The 17,777-nt window shown below is 43.2% G+C and overlaps 2 protein-coding genes across 2 annotated transcripts in view; one reads left to right on the forward strand and one right to left on the reverse strand.

Annotated features, from left to right (window-relative positions):
• Positions 1-17,777, forward strand: part of ALK (ALK receptor tyrosine kinase) — a 726,132-nt gene that overhangs the window by 705,471 nt on the left and 2,884 nt on the right. The window contains exons 25-28 of the mRNA XM_057557895.1: positions 3,706-3,803; positions 7,557-7,649; positions 9,940-10,041; positions 17,164-17,298. Coding sequence (XP_057413878.1) covers positions 3,706-3,803; positions 7,557-7,649; positions 9,940-10,041; positions 17,164-17,298 — 428 coding nt within the window. The remainder of the gene's footprint in view (positions 1-3,705; positions 3,804-7,556; positions 7,650-9,939; positions 10,042-17,163; positions 17,299-17,777) is intronic.
• CLIP4 (CAP-Gly domain containing linker protein family member 4) overlaps positions 4,302-17,777 on the reverse strand; it is an 88,960-nt gene continuing 75,484 nt past the window's right edge. Inside the window, exon 19 of the transcript XR_009009925.1 lies at positions 4,302-4,460. The gene's annotated coding sequence lies outside the window, so the exon portion shown is untranslated. The remainder of the gene's footprint in view (positions 4,461-17,777) is intronic.

Genomic DNA, 17,777 nt, shown 5'->3' on the forward strand with positions numbered 1-17,777 from the left:
TTGCGCCTCCAGGCTGTGGAACTCACTGGACTCGAAGGCCTGAAGTCCACCTGATTCATTTGTTTGAAGTCCTCGAGTCTGTCCGGGCGTACCTGATGATGACCTGCTGCGTGCAGGCACCCGGCTGGGCACTCAGAATCAGGCGAGCGCTCTGTGCTCACTTCCTGCCATCCCTGGGGCTCAGTGGCTCCATGGACCATCAGGATAGAAGGACATGAGGTAATGATGGGTACACACACTCAGAGGACAGAATGGGCGCCTGGGCCAGCCATGTCTGTCATGGAAATGAAACTCGTGGGTACAGAGGAAAACGTCGTTCAGTCCCAGGACCCCACCTCCTCAAGAAGGAAGGACCCTTTTAATGGCAAAATAATTTTGCAGATGCTCTCTTTATTGAACAGATTTTTATTGAGGGTTTAATATATGCCAGATGTAGGCTAGTAGCTGTCTTTTAATATCAGTTGATTCAATCAATAATAGCAAAGGCCATTAAGGAGTCAGTAATCTCTTTATTCAAGGTGGCGGTCATTGACCGCTATAGTGTCTATAGCTGTTTGGAACATGGTAATCCTGTAGGTAATGGCTCTAGAGAAGAGGCTCAGTACAAGACGGCTTCTTGGATGTCAGAGGTCAACAGCGCAGAGGTGAGAACCTCTGGTTGCAACTAATGCTTAGGTTTTCATCTTTGGCTTCAACTTTGCCAAATACCAATGCTGCCTCCAAAATGCATGGAGGGGTATTTTCTCGGCCATGTCAGGAGCCAGGAATGTGAGGGCCCAGCACCATTCACATCTCATCACTTTTCAAAATGGATTTTTGCCACTTTTAATATTTTGTGTCCCCCGTCTGCATTCTTTGCTTCTTCCTTTCATCTTTCCCTCTTACCCTCATAGGTGTCAATTTTACAATATATCCCTAGTCTGTTTTTCACTTGGTGAAACAGTTCCTCCCCCATGTCCTGTGACCCTTCATCTCTAAATGCAGAAGCTCCTTAAGGAAGGAACAGATATCAATATTATTCTGTCTTTTATTAGTATATACATTATCCTTTGGAAATAGCCCCTCAGAAACTACGAGCAAAGAAATTATGCCACTTCAGTGGGCCTCTTTTCTCCCATGTAAAAATAGGATATTGGTCAAAACAGTGTCCCTGAAGGGAACTCCGGTACCCTGAGGTGCTACACACTCACACACATGCTCAAAAGAATTCCTTGGTCAAGCAAATTTCAGAGCCACGCAGGCTCCCCTCTTATTGATTCTCAGTACACATTAGCGTATAGCCAAGACTCTAATAATTCCTGTGATAAAGACACCTATTTAACCCAGGAATTCCCATGCCTGTTTGATTGAATTCCATCCCACAGCCTGCTTTGGGAAATACTGGACAAAATCCTCTCTGAGTACTGGGCGGGATACACGCATAACCATGACTGCCCGAGTTGCCAAAGGAAGTGCTGCATTCAGTGGCAAATAGGGGGAAAAACCCTGGTTCCAAGTCCTTCTTTGCCCAGGATGGATATAAATGGCACTGAGCACACTGGCTACGCTCTGCACTGCTAGTTTTAAGTATTGGTTTTGCCACAGCATCCACACCTCCCCCACTGCGCACACACACACACACACACACATACACACACACACACACCCATGGGTTACTGACTATCTGCTTCTGTGCAGACTGATTAGCGGCACAGTTAATTTGCTCTGAGCAGCCAAAGACAGGGAGCCCAGATAAACCCGGCCCGTGGGTTAATGCCTGGGAAGATTTAGTCCCTGCAGCACACCAGACTCATGGAGCATTTGAGACATCAGTGGTCCTTGCATCCTGAGTGATGGGGGCTAAGACACAAAGAGACCCGGGGGGAGCTAGGACTGGGTCCTGTTTGGCAGGAACAGAAAGCAGTTTGAAAGAAAGAGAGAGAAAAGATTGTTCTAATACTATAGCAAGATGGATGCATATTCCCCTTGGAAATATATTACTTTCCTTTTCCCCAGGAAAAGGGGACTGTCTCTCACAGTGCCCAGTACTTCTCAGCCTGACACGGTCCCGGGAGAAGCCCAGCACAAAAGCCATTTCCCAAGACCCCACAGCACCCTCCAGGAGCAGCCCCCTCCATAACTGCAGAGCCCTCTATGAAGCACTCACTCTGTGCCTCTGACTACAGGTGCTCCTAACAATCCAGTGAGGCCAAGAGTGTCATGCTGATTTCACAGACCAGGACACGGTGGCTTGGACAGAGGCAAAGCGGTCAGCCCCAGGCCACACAGCCAATAAGGGACGAGCAGGATGAAGCCCAGCTCAGCTCAGCTGAGCACCGAAATGTGCCCTCACGGCATCTGTGTGCTGCATCTGTATTCACTTGGGTACCGTGCGCTGTGCCCATGGGTACTCCGGCCCTTCTCGGACACGCTCTCCCGAGAAGCTCAGTTTTAACTCCTAGAATCCTACTTCCCCCAACCCAGATCCTTAAAGCCCAGTTCAGGGCAGTTTCGGCTCCACCCTGTTGACTGTGTGACCTGAGCCTCTCTGAGCCTTCAGCCCTCTCATCTTTAATACAGAGGTAACCTCTCTTCCCTACCGACCACACGCGATGTTGCATCAAAGGAGATCATGTCCTGGGACTTGCTCTGTTACATGTAAGGCCCTGCCCAATGGTCCATGGGCAGAGACTATTCCCCTCCCTGAGTCATCTCCCCCAGAACTGAAGCATGCCCTAGACAAACTCCTCTCTGCCTCCTTCAGACCCCTGCTACCGCTCCAAGGAGTCCTGGGGAGGCCCTGATCTGTGGCCGGCATCTGGGTAAACCCTAGTTCGGCTGTAATCAACCAACGAACCCCCTTGTTCACTGAACCACGGCAGCGAGCTAAGGGTCGTTCTGGAGACCACGGAAGTGGACGCTGAAGGCCCTGCCTCGGGTGCCTTGAAGTTTCCTTGGGGACATGGTAAAATAGGCACAGAAGAGCACAGTGAATGTGACACTGCATGACGACGTATTGCTGCAGACTTGGGGGTTTAGGAATTTAAAAGGCACTGAGAAGGGCGTAGCCCTCAGAAAAGACTTCCCGGGGCTCCACCAGGCTGTGGGGAGGCAAAGACGGGGTGCATCTCGGGGGCAGCAGGGGTGAGGGGGCGGCAGCAACTTTTGCACAAAAGAGAATTCATGCAGAAAAGCCAGAGATGGCTCTTCAGCTGCCCAGCATTTTCTGGAAGCTTTCCTTTTTCAATCCACTTCAGGTCTAGGTCTTCAGGAAGAAAATTAGTTTTTAAAAAATATTTTTAAGCATTTAACTAGAGCATTTCTAAAACAACATTAGCCCCCTTGATTTCCTCACAGGCCTGTTTGTACGTTTGGGGGATTCAAATGTTTATGAAGATTGAGGTGGAAGAATGGGCAGAAAAAATGCAAAGGGGCAGGACGTCTGCCATTACCGGTTCCTGTGGTTTAGGGTTCCGGCCCCACTCATCTGGGAGCTGCGACCCTGTAAATGTTGCGCCCACCTGCAGAGATGGAGTCTTTGGTCTGGGCTGAGGCCCAGGCATCTGCATTCTTTTAAAGCTGCCAGGTGATTTCAAATGTGCAACCAGGGCTGAGACCCTGGGGGTGGCGCACCTTTTGGCCTCCTAGCAAGCATGGGAAGCGAGTGTTTCAGATCTTCTCTCCCCCAAGAGCTTCTCATCAGCTGGTCACTTCTGTCTGCCACAGAATCAGCCCTCCTCCCTGGCCATGCTGGACCTCCTGCATGTGGCTCGGGACATCGCCTGTGGCTGCCAGTATCTAGAGGAAAATCACTTCATCCACCGGTGAGTCTAAGTGACCTTCCTCTACCCTTGCCTTCTGTACGCTTCCCTACATGTCTCAGGGGCCCAGATCGCGCCTTCAGAGCAGAACAATAGGTCTCTCTCCAAAGCTGTTTGGATGGTTCAGCTTTGTTTGTCTTTAAGATGGTTATTACTCTACCAGGGCTTCATTTGGCCCGTATGTAAAGTGGGATCATAAAACATCCATACCAGCGCTGGAGACCCAGATGAGCTATACCTGACCCCCTGCAGGGACTCCTGCCTGTGTCAAGTCCTAGATCATGTGAATGTTTCCATGCCTAGAAAACTGGGCTCCTTAAGGGAAGTTTAAGGAGTTTATATTTTCACATATCTGACTATGGGTAACTCGAAGGCAAGGACCCTGTTTTATTCATCTTCATATCCCTGGCACATAGTGGAGCACAATAAATGTTTATTGGATAAATTATTTTTTTTCTAAAATACTCTGAAATGAAGAATAATGATTATTTTCTCCACCTCTGTACTTCATTTCTTCTACTCTCTATGATCCTTGTGTTTAAATGGTGTTTGCATTGGTACATCAAGTCCATGTGTAATGCTATAGACGTGAGAGATGATGCGTATTCCTTTCCATGTGACCATCGATGGCTTTCTCATCAGACAGCTTGATTCTGAAACCTGGAAAGTCAAGTAGATTGTTAGGCTCTTTGCAAAGCTCTTCCTAACCATTTGCTTCTAATTTAGTAAATAACAACCTGGTGAACTAATAAACACTCATTAACCCATCAAAGAGTATAAGACATGTTCCTAATAATTAGAATATGTAATACAACGTAGAAAATGAGAGAATCTGTATGAGTTTAGAAATAGAAAAGCGTGTAGGTAGATAGCAAGCTATGCTTCCTTCCCTAATAAAAATGGGGAAGTTGAAGATCAAGAAATACACTGGCCTAGCTTCCCAAAACCATTCCTGAAGCAAGGCGAGAAGTTCACATCGGCTCATCCTTTGACTGTCACTTCATCATTTTGATCTTCAGATCTTCCTCTTGATTTTCAACCTTTCCAACTTGCAGATCATTGTGCTTGATAGAAATAACAGAAGTAAAAGAGAAGCCGGGCTCAGTTCTTTCTGTTCTCATCCAACCCTGCCATTGTCATTCTTGCCCTTTTTAATGTGTACACAACTTTCCATAAATCTCAGCTCTGGGCTTTATTGTTGTTCAGACATGGCAAGGTTGTACTCTTTTTGGAACTAGTCCTTGGCTAGAGCCATCTTTCCATCTTTTGTCCACGTCCTCTAAGTCTGGGCTCATCTGAGAGCAACATGTGCCGTCACCTTGGTAACTTCAGAACTCTCCCTTCACTTCTCCCTGAGGTCGTTTCTGCCTTTTTAAAAAAAAAAAAAAAGATTTATTTATTATTTTATTTATTTTTGGCTGCTTCAGGTCTTAGTTGCGGCACGTGGGATCTTCGTTGAAGCATGTGGGCTCTTCGTTGCTGCGCACAGGCTTCTCTCTAGTTGTGGCGTGCAGGTTTTTCTCTCTCTAGTTGTGTCGCACAGGTTCCAGAGCACGTGGGCTCTGTAGTTTGCGGCACGCAGGCTCTCTAGTTGAGGCATGCGAGCTCAGTAGTTGTGGTGCACGGGTCCAGCTGCCCTGCGGCATGTGGGATCTTAGTTCCCTGACCAGGGATCAAACCCGCATCCCCTGCATTGGAAGGCGGATTCTTTACCACTGGACCACCAGGGAAGTCCCCGTTTCTGCCTTTTTATCTCCACTCCCACATTAGTCACCAAGCGTCCAGATTCTCTGACTGAGGGATCATATCCATCTTCCCTCTGACGTTTTGAAATCTGCTTTCCTAGAGGCATGCTAACATGTTGACTATATCCAGTGCTGTTATTACAGATAATAAGATAACAGGATCATATTCTCTTAAGATTCTTATGGCTTCCATATCTGTAAATAGTTACTGAAGGTCAGAATTAGATCCCAGAGTAATAGTTTGTTGCTCCTTTTATCTTTTTTGAGAAATGAAATTGTCAAAGATTGAATCAATAATGTATCAGATGATCTGCTTTATAAGCAAAGGGTAACTATTAGCAGAAATTGTCCATCTTGATCAAAGCTGTCTGCTGAGGTAATTGGTTTGAAGAAAGCATCTTTTACATCTTCTAACTGGCTTGAGGTCTGTGGCACACTCCCCCAATAGGTTTACTTTAATTATCTCTCCTCCACCCAGTGTCTGCCTCAAGATTCGCAGACTCCCACGCACCCACACCCGCTGAATTCAGAGTGGAACTCCCTCACCAGATCCACATGCTCCCATTTTCCTATTAGATCTGTTTCCTTTGGACATGCTTTATTGCCATTTCAAGAAATATGTGTCATTCTACCAATTCCTGGTGTGTTCTATGATGTTACATTTACTTTCCTGCCATTAGATTCAAGATCAATTTTTTAAGCAACCATTCCCTGCACATCAATGGAAAGACCTTTCCGGATCCATAAATATTGTTCCTGGTCTATTTCACTATATTACTCTTGAGAAGCAATGGTTATATCTCCTACTATTTTTTTCTTCTTTTTGATGTCATATATGTCATGCTTTTATGGTTTCCTTAGGGCATTTTATGCACCATTGCTCCTCGAAATTCAACTTAAACCTTCTGGATCAGGGCAGTGGCATTAATGACATCCATCTCCCACCCTGACCCATTGTTCTGATCTCCTAAGCCATGATGCCCTATCCAGACCCTATTTTTTTTTTAATACTATCCAGTTGTTTATTCTCCATGTCCTTCTTTCTCAGCCAAAGGTCAGAACCTTCATGAAACCAACTGAAAATGTGAAAACACCACCTGTTCCCCCCAAGGAGTACTTTTTTTTTTTCCCATCCAGGACTTTAATATTATTAGAAACCCATTCCAGACTTCTTCTGGCTGCATCCTTAATCCCCACATGCATGTCAAGAATGGGTTAGCAGTCAGTGAATAGAAGTTGATGGATCTTGGAAAGCTTCTGATCAAGGCTTACAGGTGTGCTACGGGAGAATAGGCCATCTGGAGCATAACAACTAAGGAGAGAAGATAACTTTCTAACTCGAAAGAAGTGATTCTTCGGCCACATAGCTATGATGCATACAGCTTAGCAAAGCCTTTAGATAAAATCATGGATGTAAAAACCATAATGGCTTATTAAAAAATAAAACTAGAAATATTTGGGAATACTTTGACCTACTTGAATCTGATCATGGAAATTATGCTGTTCCAGAACACTCCTTCATCCAACGGGCAAAAACCAACCAGCAGTCTGTACAGAACAATAGCCTAAAGCCAAACGCATTTCTTATGTCCCTCTATTATCTTCTTTTAGCTTAAGTTTTTTTGATAAAATAAGGATAATAATAGCACCTTGTGTCTTACAGAGTTGTGGTGAGAATTAGATATGAAGCACATAGAACAGTGCTTAAGTACACAGTAAAAGGCCAATCGATTTTCTAGTTCCTATTATAGTTATTTTCATTATTATTATCCCATTTAACATTTCAATCATCTCCCCAAATCCTTTTCCATTTCCCTGTTAGTTCTGAGACCTAGAATTGCTTAGCTATTTCTTTCATACTGAAGTATAATGTAGAAAGGAACTATAGGGAAGAAAAGGGAACTATCTGAACCTTCACATTGGAGGTGAAAATCCTTGTGCTGAATATTATACATTTATCTTTTCAAGAATAAAATTAGGAAATGCATTTTCTCATTTTTTTTCTTCCCAGGGACATTGCTGCCAGGAACTGTCTCTTGACCTGTCCAGGCCCTGGAAGAGTGGCCAAGATTGGAGACTTCGGAATGGCTCGAGACATCTACCGGTGAGTAAAGACTGCCATCACCCATCAGAGCTCACCTCCTCAGCTTAACCCCCTCAAGAGAGTGTGACAAGGCTGCTTGTGCCCTAAAGCATCTCTGGTGCCTTGTCAACTTGCCACCTAAAATGTCATTAAGTTCCTTTTCAGGACATGGGAAGCCTTAATCATTGCTCATGCCCGAAGGGCTAATTCTAGGATCACACTGACTGCAATAATTGACACTAAGCTGTTAATTAGATTGTCTTTCTGGTTCCAACTCTATAGTCCTAGCATGTTCTGAGACACAGAATAACCTGGATACTTGATATGGAAAACGTTTCTAAGTAAACAACTTACTTAACCCCTTTCCTCAATACTCAGGAATTCTAAACAGGCTTAGCTTCCGTCACCCCAAGCAAGAGCACCTTAGAACTGACAGGAAACTGGGCCCAGCTCATCGCTCTTCTTTTCTCACACCAGGAGACACAGGAGTGTAGTTCAAAGTCCATAGGTACTTAGCTCAGCTTCATTTCTTTTTCCCTGTCATATTCTTAAGGCTACTTTAAAAAATAAGGTAAATTTTAATTTAAAAAAAAAACCTCTATTATACTTTATCCCACTCTTCTCTTCCCAACCCCTAGTTTCTTCTTCTTTTTTTTTTTTTTTGGTCCGTGCTGCACTGCATGGGGGATCTTAGTTGCCGAGCCAGGGATTGAACCCGTGCCCCCTGCCCTGCAGTGGAAGCGCGGAGTCCTAACCACTGAACTGCCAGGGAATTCCCGTTTCTTCTTTGTCTGATTATTTACAACAGTGACTCACTCCATTAGCTGAGCAAGTCACTCCCTTGCATGGTCACTAATTACACCTTCCCTAATCCGGAGGTAGAGAGAGGAGGGATGGTCATGTAGACCTTTCAGTCTTTGGAGAATAAGGGAGACCTTGAAGGTCTCCCACGGAACTGGTAAACAATCTCCGTGGGGTAAGAATGCTGATGGCATCCTGTTACCACAGGATAGCAGTACATGGGAAATTTGGAGTTAGCAATGTTTTTAGCTATGGTCATCTACCACTGGTATCCACCACATACCCTGGTAATGCTCCATTTCACCCTCTTCTATCACCCAGAGTCTCAGCGTTCCTTCCCCTGCTGTCTCAGAGCACCCCGGGAGAGCCTGTGCTCTAAGACACAAACGTTGCAGTGAGACTTAGTGAGTCACATGATCTGGCCCTTCCTCTCCATCCTCAGCACCGACAGTTCCCCAGCTCTATGCTTCACTGCCCAACTTCCCTACAGCCCCGTCTTCCCACAGGCACCGTGCAACGCCACATGTCAGGAATGGTCTTCCTCGAGAGCTGCTTTGCCGTTCCAGCTCCAACAGCGCCCCCAAGAAACTTCTCCTATACTCTACCCCCACCTTGGGTAGAACAAATGCATTCTTCATTGGTCACCAAGCTTCGTACATACCTACATCATCACATGTGTTGTTGTTCTTACTGCAGTTGATTCTGTCTGTTTCTTCCACTAAACCATACGTTGGAAGAGAGTGACTATGACTTATTTATGTCCTCAGCACGTGCCAGAACACCTGACACATACTCAGTACTCAGTTCATGTTTATTGGAGTAATTAATTAATCTAGGCAGCTGGTGGGGAGACACCTCCCATAACACACCAGGTGTGGGAGCACAGGGCTGGGGTGGAGCTGGCTTCAGTGGTATGAATTCATTTATTAGCTTTTATCAGTGAGTTGCATTAATGACATCAGTGACAAAAACTAGTGAGTCACCTCATACCATGGAAGCCAGGTGCTCTCCTGGGGGCTCTGCTATGGCATGCAGCTTCCCGCCCGCCGCCTAGAGGGTTCCATGTCGAGCACCTGTATTGAATTAGATGCTGTGTGAGTGCCGAGGAGGGTCCAGAGTAGGACACCAGCCCTGCCCTCAATTCTCCCATTTTAGATCTCGCGTTACCGTGGATCATCAGGAACAGTACTTATAAGGTTGGCGTCATGTTATTCATTGTGAATTATAATAAACAAAACCCACCAGGGAAATCTAACTATCTGCCAGCGGGTATTTTTAGTTATTGCACAGATCTTTCCTTTCACGCCTGCAGTGGGCTGTTTTGTCTCCTATGAAGCGACACTAAGGTTGTTAACTAGGTGATCTGTGTCCCCTGCTCCCCTCCTGAACCACAAGCGCCCCTTGTTAATTTCCGTCCGTTAACGGGTAGACCTTGTTGTTGCCACTCTCTCACGGTACCTGGCTCAGAGCCATTTCCAGAACCAAGTCCGCTTTTCTCTTCTCCCTGCAGAGCGAGCTACTACCGAAAGGGAGGCTGTGCGATGCTGCCGGTCAAATGGATGCCCCCGGAGGCCTTCATGGAAGGAATATTTACTTCTAAAACAGACACGTGGTGAGTCTTTCTGCTGCCCTCCTCCAGGTCTCACTGTGGGCCTTAAGGTAAAGCTCGTGAGCCAAATGATCCCACACTCTCGTGGGGAAGGGTAAGAGGAGAAGAATCAACACACCTCTCCAATGGGGGCTCTCAGAGGTTGGCGTACATCAACAGAGCATCGGAACCACCGGAAAGGCTTTGGTAAAACACAGGTAAACACTGGACCCCACCCTGAGAGCTTAGGATTCAGAAGGTCTGAGGTCGCTGAGAAGTTGCATTTCTAACAAGTTCCCAGGCAATGCTGGTGCTGCAGGCTGGGGGACCACACACTGAGAGCCACACAGAATAACAAAGTTAGATTTATTCCAGGAATGCAACATTGAGTTAAGACTAGAAAAATTGATCAATGAAATTCTCCACATCGACAGAATCACGGAGAAAAAGAAATAATTATCAGCACAAAAGTGCTGCAGGTGATGGTGGTGGTGAGACCCCTTCTACAGCTAAAAATCAGTTTGGAAAACACTGTCTGCACATTAGATCTCCAGAACTTCTTCATCCCGCATAACTGAGACCTTGTGCTCCTTGACCAACATCTTCCCCTTCCCCTCCCCTCAGCCCCTGGCAACCACCATTCTACTCTCCGCTTCCAAGGTTCCACTTATGAGTGTTTGTCTTTCTGTGTCTGACTTATTTCACTTAGCATACTGTCCTCCAGGTTCATCCACGTTGTTGCAAATGGCAAATTTCCTTCTTGTTTACAGCTGAATAATATTCCATGGTTTATATACATGCCACATTTTCTTTATCCATTTATCCATCAATCAATATTTAGGTTGTTTCCATATCTTGGCTATTGTGAATAATGCTTCAACGAACGCGGGACTGCAGATACCTCTTCAAGATACTGATTTTATTTCTTTTGGATGTATACCCAGAAGTGGGATTGCTAGATCTTTAGTTCTATTTTTAATTTCTTGAGGAATCTCCATACTGTTTTACATAATTCCTGTAAGAGCAACACGTAATTTTTTAAATGGCAAATTGAACCTGTGCTCCCTCCCAAAATACACACACACTCACACACACACATACAAGGGAGTCTTTATTTATTTATTTTTGGCTGTGTTGGGTCTTTGTTTCTGTGTGAGGGCTTTCTCTAGTGGCGGCAAGTGGGGGCCACTCTTCATTGCGGTGCGCGGGCCTCTCACTATCACAGCCTCTCTTGTTGCGGAGCACAGGCTCCAGACGCGCAGGCTCAGTAGTTGTGGCTCACGGGCCTAGTTGCTCCGTGGCATGTGGGATCTTCCCAGACCAGGGCTCGAACCCGTGTCCCCTGCATTGGCAGGTGGATTCTTAACCACTGCGCCACCAGGGAAGCCCCAAGGGAGTTCTTTTTAGTTGCATAAAAATCAACAAGGAAAAAGACAACAACAATGACAAAATTTTGGAAACTAGAAAGTTTACAGACAAGTGGTCTCTTCCTTAGAAAACTAGAAAGTTGATATCTAGGGCCATCCAGAAGCAGCCTGGTTCACTCTGCCTGATCAGGAGCCCCAGAAAGGCCCAGGAATGGAAGGTGCCAGCACCTCTGAAAGTAGAGGCGCAGCAGAGAGGAAAATGAGTTACAGATCTGTTTAAAAAGTAACTAGATCATTCCCTCACCCCGTCCCTCCTCTACCATCACACAGGGCTGGGGTTCCCTCTCTGAAGAGGTTGAACTAAAGTCTTTCCGGCCTTAGGGACATCAGACATCAGCAAGGGTGAATTCTCTACTATAAGCATGCATATATATATACATATACATATATGTATATATTTTTAAAGTCTACCTACTTAAAGGTGTATGCCCCCTCCATCCCCTCAGTGCCAAGAACATGGCAGCTAGGCAGAAGGAGATGAGGAGATTCTTGAAGGAGGAACGGACCAAGGAAGTGAAAAACTTCAGACACCACAAATGCTAGTGCGCTGAATAATGGCCATCCAAAGGTATCAGGCCCTCATCCCAGAAACCTGCCGTTGTTCCCTTATAAGAAAAAAAGAGTCTGCAGATGTGATTAAGTTGAGGATCTTGAAGTGAGACAGTTATCCTGGATTATCCAGTGGGCCCTAAATGCCATCACAAGTGGCATGAGAGGCAGAGGGAAGTTTCATACACACACGGAGGACAGAGGCAGAGGTTGAAGAGATGTGGCCACAAGTCAAGGAATTCCAGCATCCACCAGAAGCTGGAAGAGGCAAGGAATAGTTCTCCCCTAGAGCCTCTGGAGGGAGCCTGGCCCCGCAGTCACCTTGCTTTCAGCCCACGCGACTGATTTCAGACATCCACCCTTTAGAACTGTGAGAGAATAAACTTGTGTTGTTTTAAGCCACCAAATTTGTGGTACTTTGTTACAGCAGCCAGGAAACTAATGCACCTCGTGAAACAAGCGAGCCAGTTTGCCTTCCAGTTGACAAGCCTCATCTACATAGAGCTTCCCATCAGCTTTGTCATATCCCAGTCTTAATACATGAACAGACAGCCAAGAATCAACAAACGCCTGAGAAAAGATTCTAATCTGAAGGAAACAAACATATAAAAAGGAACTTGGAGGAAGAAGAATGCAGAAAGCTTAGGAAAACTTTTAAAAACAATATCCTCAGAAAGTTATATTATTGCAACCATAATCTAAAGACAAAAGATTATTTAAAACAATGTTTTTAGGGGAAAAAATTTCCTGGATATAAACATATGATGAGAGAGCCCTCCAAGGGGATGGAGCATTAGTTCCCCGGAGCCCATGTGGGCAGCACACAGCAGCATCCTTTCAAAGAGCACAGGGAGGGAAAAGCAGGGAGAAGAAAGAAACTTGGCAAACACTACCTCAGCCAGGTGATCAAGGTCAACGTCAACAGTGATAGATCATGTTGATAGCACGTACCTTCACCTGATATGATGAAATGGCAATTAACCTCTGTGGTCTTTCTCCCAAAACCCAATAACTCCAGTCTAATCCTAAGAAAAACAGACAAATCCTAATTTGACATTCTACAAAATTCCTGACTGGTACTCCTCGAAACTGTCAAGGTCATCAAAAACGAGGAAAGTCTGAGAAATAGCCAAAGTCAGGAGTAGCCTAAGGAAACATGACAACTAAATATAACATGATGTTCTAATGGGGTCCTGGAACAGAAAAAGGAAATTCAGCAAAAATTAAGGAAATCTCAATAAATATGGGCTTTAGTTAATAATAATGCCTTAAATTGGCTCGTTAATTGTAAGGAATGTATCACATTAATGTAAGATGCTAAAAATAGAGGGAATTGAGTGTGAGGTATGTGGGAACTTTCTGTATTACCTTCATAATTTCTTTACAATCTAAAACTGTTCTTAAGAAAATAAAGGTGTTTTTTTTTAAAGATGATGACAGATGTGTGAAAGTAATAGAAAGGTTGGAAGACAGAGTTGAATAAATCTTCTAGAAAATAAAACAACTATAAATAGATGGGATAGATAGGAAAGAAAAGAAAATTAAAGGGATTAGACCATTAGACTCAATTAGCTGACAAATAGGAGTCCCAGAAAGAATGAATAGAGGAAATGAAAGGAATAAAAATATCAAAGAAATAATTCAAGAAGATTTCCCAGAAGGACATATGTTTCCAGAATGAAAGCATCTAGCAAGTGCCAAGCACTGTGAATAAAAAGAGTAACACAAGAGCACATCATCATGAAATTTCAGACCAATAGTGATCAAGATGCTGCAAGCTTCCAAGGAGACAAATAAAGTCATAGTAGAAAATGATCAGAAGGAACTTCCCTCGTGGTCCAGTGGGTAAGACTCCATGCTCCCAATGCAGGGGGCCCGGGTTTGATCCCTGGTCAGGGAACTAGATTCTGCATGCATGCAGAATGCATCTAGCAAGTCTGAGTTGTCTATTAAAATAGGCCGGTGGAGATGGCGGTACATGAGTTTGAAGCTCAGAGAACTGCAGCGAACTGTGGATGGAATCAGCTGGAGATTTAAATACGACACAGTAACTTTTGGGTTCCCATTTTTCCTAAAAGTGCGCCCCACCCTCTACCATAATTGGGGCCAGTGGTGGTTCAGATGGAAGGGGCAGGCAGAGGGTGAACACGGAGACATAATTGGAGACAATCTTCCACCTTCAAGTTATGAATAAAGGAAAATAAAGTTTAGCTTTAAAAGGTGATAAACATAGCACAGTTGTGACTTTAAAACTTTTTCATCAGATTATCTTCATTGATTCAAATTTTTAAAATAATTTCATCAGCAATCACTTAAGCTATTTCTATAATTTCAGGCAGAGCAAGTTCAATACCAGGAGAAACGGAGTGGGATTTTTTTCTTATATTTGTTTTTGTTTGATTTTGAATGCTTTGGTGCAAAGCTTTGGACCTTGTAGTTCCTATTTAGGACAGGTTTAGCTTATAGGTGATTAAAGAACCTTTTGGCATACAAAATATAGATTTACCTTATCTGTAGGATTGCTAGATAAAATACAAAATGGCCAGTTAAAATGGAATTTCAGATGAACAGTGAATAATGTTTTGGTATAAGTATGTCCCATGCAGTGTTTGGGATACACTAGTACTATAAAGTATTTCTTGTTTATCTGGAATTCAAATGTTACTGAGTGCCCTGTCTGGTTATCTGCTAAATCTGACAACACTACTTACCTGAAATTATCCACGTTCTATAATCAACATGACTTCTTGCTCCCTTGAACTCTAAAGTAAGAAAATAAACACCTATTTTCAGTATATATAGTGGTTCTCTCAAAGGATACTGCAATCTATCTCCCTAGCTGTCTAGACAAGCAGAAAACATATCGCTGGAATTCTTTAAGCCCTGCTGCCAGTTTCATCCATGATTTTGCTTATTTTGTTTTGCCTTGGGGGCAGACCACCAAACAGAGAGGAATAATATATGCACCAGACAATTTGTAGGTAGTAGAATTAAGAGATCTAATCATGTATTCCAGTCTGTCTTGAATTAGCTGTATAATAACCTCTGCTTCAGCCTTCTCACCTAAAATATATGGAAAATATCTTTGCCCAATTCTCCTCACAAGAACCTTCGAAATTTTACCTAAATTATGTCAATAAAAAGTACTTTGTGTTCCTTAGGAGATGGAGGAACTACAGTTCTTTACAATTTTTGAGGTAATATTTATTAACATCAGAAAACTACAACCAGACACAAAAATAAAAATAGGCGCTTTTTTTTCTGTCAAAAAGCTGATTATGAAATTAAAGTTTTAAAAGACAAGTTTTAGTCAAAATATCAAAGCAGATGATTTTGGAACATGATAAAAATCATTATAAAGTTCATTTAAAGCAAATAAATGAGAAATCAAATACATTTCTTTAAAAAGAGAGAAATAAGGGGAAAATGCCCTACCAGATATTAAAACATAAATACACAAAAAGTAAAAGAGTGTAGTATCAATGCAAGAAGCAGACAAATCGATGAAGTGAATAGATAGCCTGGAACAGACCTGCTTTACTCACAAGTCAATAGTTGAAGAGAAAATTATTTTAGGAAAATGTATTGTTCGAAAAGTGGTTTTAGAAGAGCTAATAAAGTGACATCCTTACCTCACACTATACACCAAACTCAATTCCGACTGGATTTGGGAAGAGAGAAGAAAACAAATACAACTGGAAGAAAATAGCAAATATTCATCTAATTGCTGGTAAAGAGAGGATTGTAGAATCTATAAAACAGGTGGAAGAAATCACAAAAAAATTTTAAATAGATTTGACTACCTAAAAATAAAAATCTTTGGCATGCTAAAAAGGAGAATTAGAAAGCAACTAATAGAAGTTATTTGAATTTTGGATAAAAGGTTAACATCTTTGATATATAAAGTATGTCTATAAATCAAAAAAACTGATAGATACCAAAACAATATGTGGTTTAAAATGGACAATATGTGGTTAAATATGAACCATTCATAGGAAAAAAAAATGAATTAACACACACACTCAACCATGTTAATTATCAAGTCAATAAACATAATTTAAAATATTCTACCATTTTTTACCTTAAAAATCAGCAAAAGTTCTCAGTGTTGGTGGGAGTGCCTGATGCACAATGCTGGTTGATGATCAGAGTGACCCCTTGGGAAGTCGAATGGACAATATGGGTAAAGAATGTTTCAGTGTTCATATTATTTTGACCTAGTAATTCCTTTAAAATTATCCTAGATTTTACTAGATTATCCTAATTCTAAATTCAGGAAATTTATCCTATGGAAATTGTCCTTTTAAAAATGTATAAAGAGGGCTTCCCTGGTGGCGCAGTGGTTAAGAATCCGCCTGCCAATGCAGGGGACACGGGTTCGAGCCCTGGTCTGGGAAGATCCCACATGCCGCGGAGCAACTAGGCCCGTGAGCCACAGTCACTGAGCCTGCGCGTCTGGAGCCTGTGCTCCGCGACGAGAGGCCGCGATAGTGAGAGGCCTGCGCACTGCGATGAAGAGTGGCCCCCACTTGCCACAAATGGAGAAAGCCCTCGCACAGAAACGAAGCCCCAAGACAGCCATAAATAAATAAATAAATAAAATTAAAAAAAAAAAATCATATAAAGATGTTCAGCACAGTATTTTTTAAATATTTGAAAAATTGAAAACAGTCTGGAAATGATACGGCAAATTATGGCACAACTACTCAGTGGAACACTTTACAGCCACGTCAAATTCTATTTATAAAAATGTTGGCATTAGCATGCAAAATGTTTATGCTATAATGGAATTTGCAAAAAAATCACAGCAATTATATAAAAAAAAATCAAAGCACAGAAACTTGAACCAAAAAAATAACATGCTGGTTATGTTTTTAGGGAGCTTCACATGTGACTACTTTCTCATTCTTTTCTTTTTCTCCATATGAAGAGTTCTTTATTGTGGAAAAAATGTGAAATTTAAAAAATTAAAATTTTACATGTGTGTATGTCTGTGTGTGTCTATGTATGTGTGTCTGTGTATGTGTATGTGTTTATGTCCCTGTGTATATGATATGTATGTGCGTCTGTGTATTTATGTGTGTGTCTGAGTGTGTATGTGTACACGTGTGTGTGTCAGTGCCTGTGTCTGTGTGTGTACCCGTATCCACATCTCCCGTCCTGTGCGCAGGTCCTTCGGAGTGCTTCTGTGGGAAATCTTCTCTCTTGGATACATGCCGTACCCTAGCAAAAGCAACCAGGAGGTTCTGGAGTTTGTCACCAGTGGAGGACGGATGGACCCACCTAAGAACTGCCCCGGGCCTGTGTACGACTCTTTTAGGAATTTCTACAAGTTACTAAGCACAGTTTTCCTTTTCAAAAAATATCTGCAGCCACATATGCTTTTTTGTTTTAAAATGAAGGAACAGATGGCTGACCTCATTTAATATGCCCCAAGAGAGGAATATGTCTGTGGCTTCAATGGGTTAGTCTTCCAGCCCCTTGAAAGCAATAATGTCACACCTGAAAAGGTATCCATCGTCTGGATGGAGGCTGTGGACTCACCAGGCTTACACGCCTCAAGCACCTCCTAGGAATCTGTGTCCCAGACTCCGCCCCTGCTGCCCTACACCATGGGTCTTGAGTCTCCTTTAAGTGTTTCTATTCCCTGCGTTTTCTGCTGTCCTGTCTGACATCCCTCCTTCCCACAAACAAGGCAGATGGGAAATAGAATATTCTGTCCCAGAGGTGACTTTAATTCAGGAATGGAACGAGAGGAGCCATATGTAACGTAAACACCAGGAT

The sequence above is a fragment of the Balaenoptera acutorostrata genome, chromosome 12 (genome assembly GCF_949987535.1).
Source record: "Balaenoptera acutorostrata chromosome 12, mBalAcu1.1, whole genome shotgun sequence".
Taxonomy (NCBI): Eukaryota; Metazoa; Chordata; class Mammalia; order Artiodactyla; family Balaenopteridae; genus Balaenoptera; species Balaenoptera acutorostrata.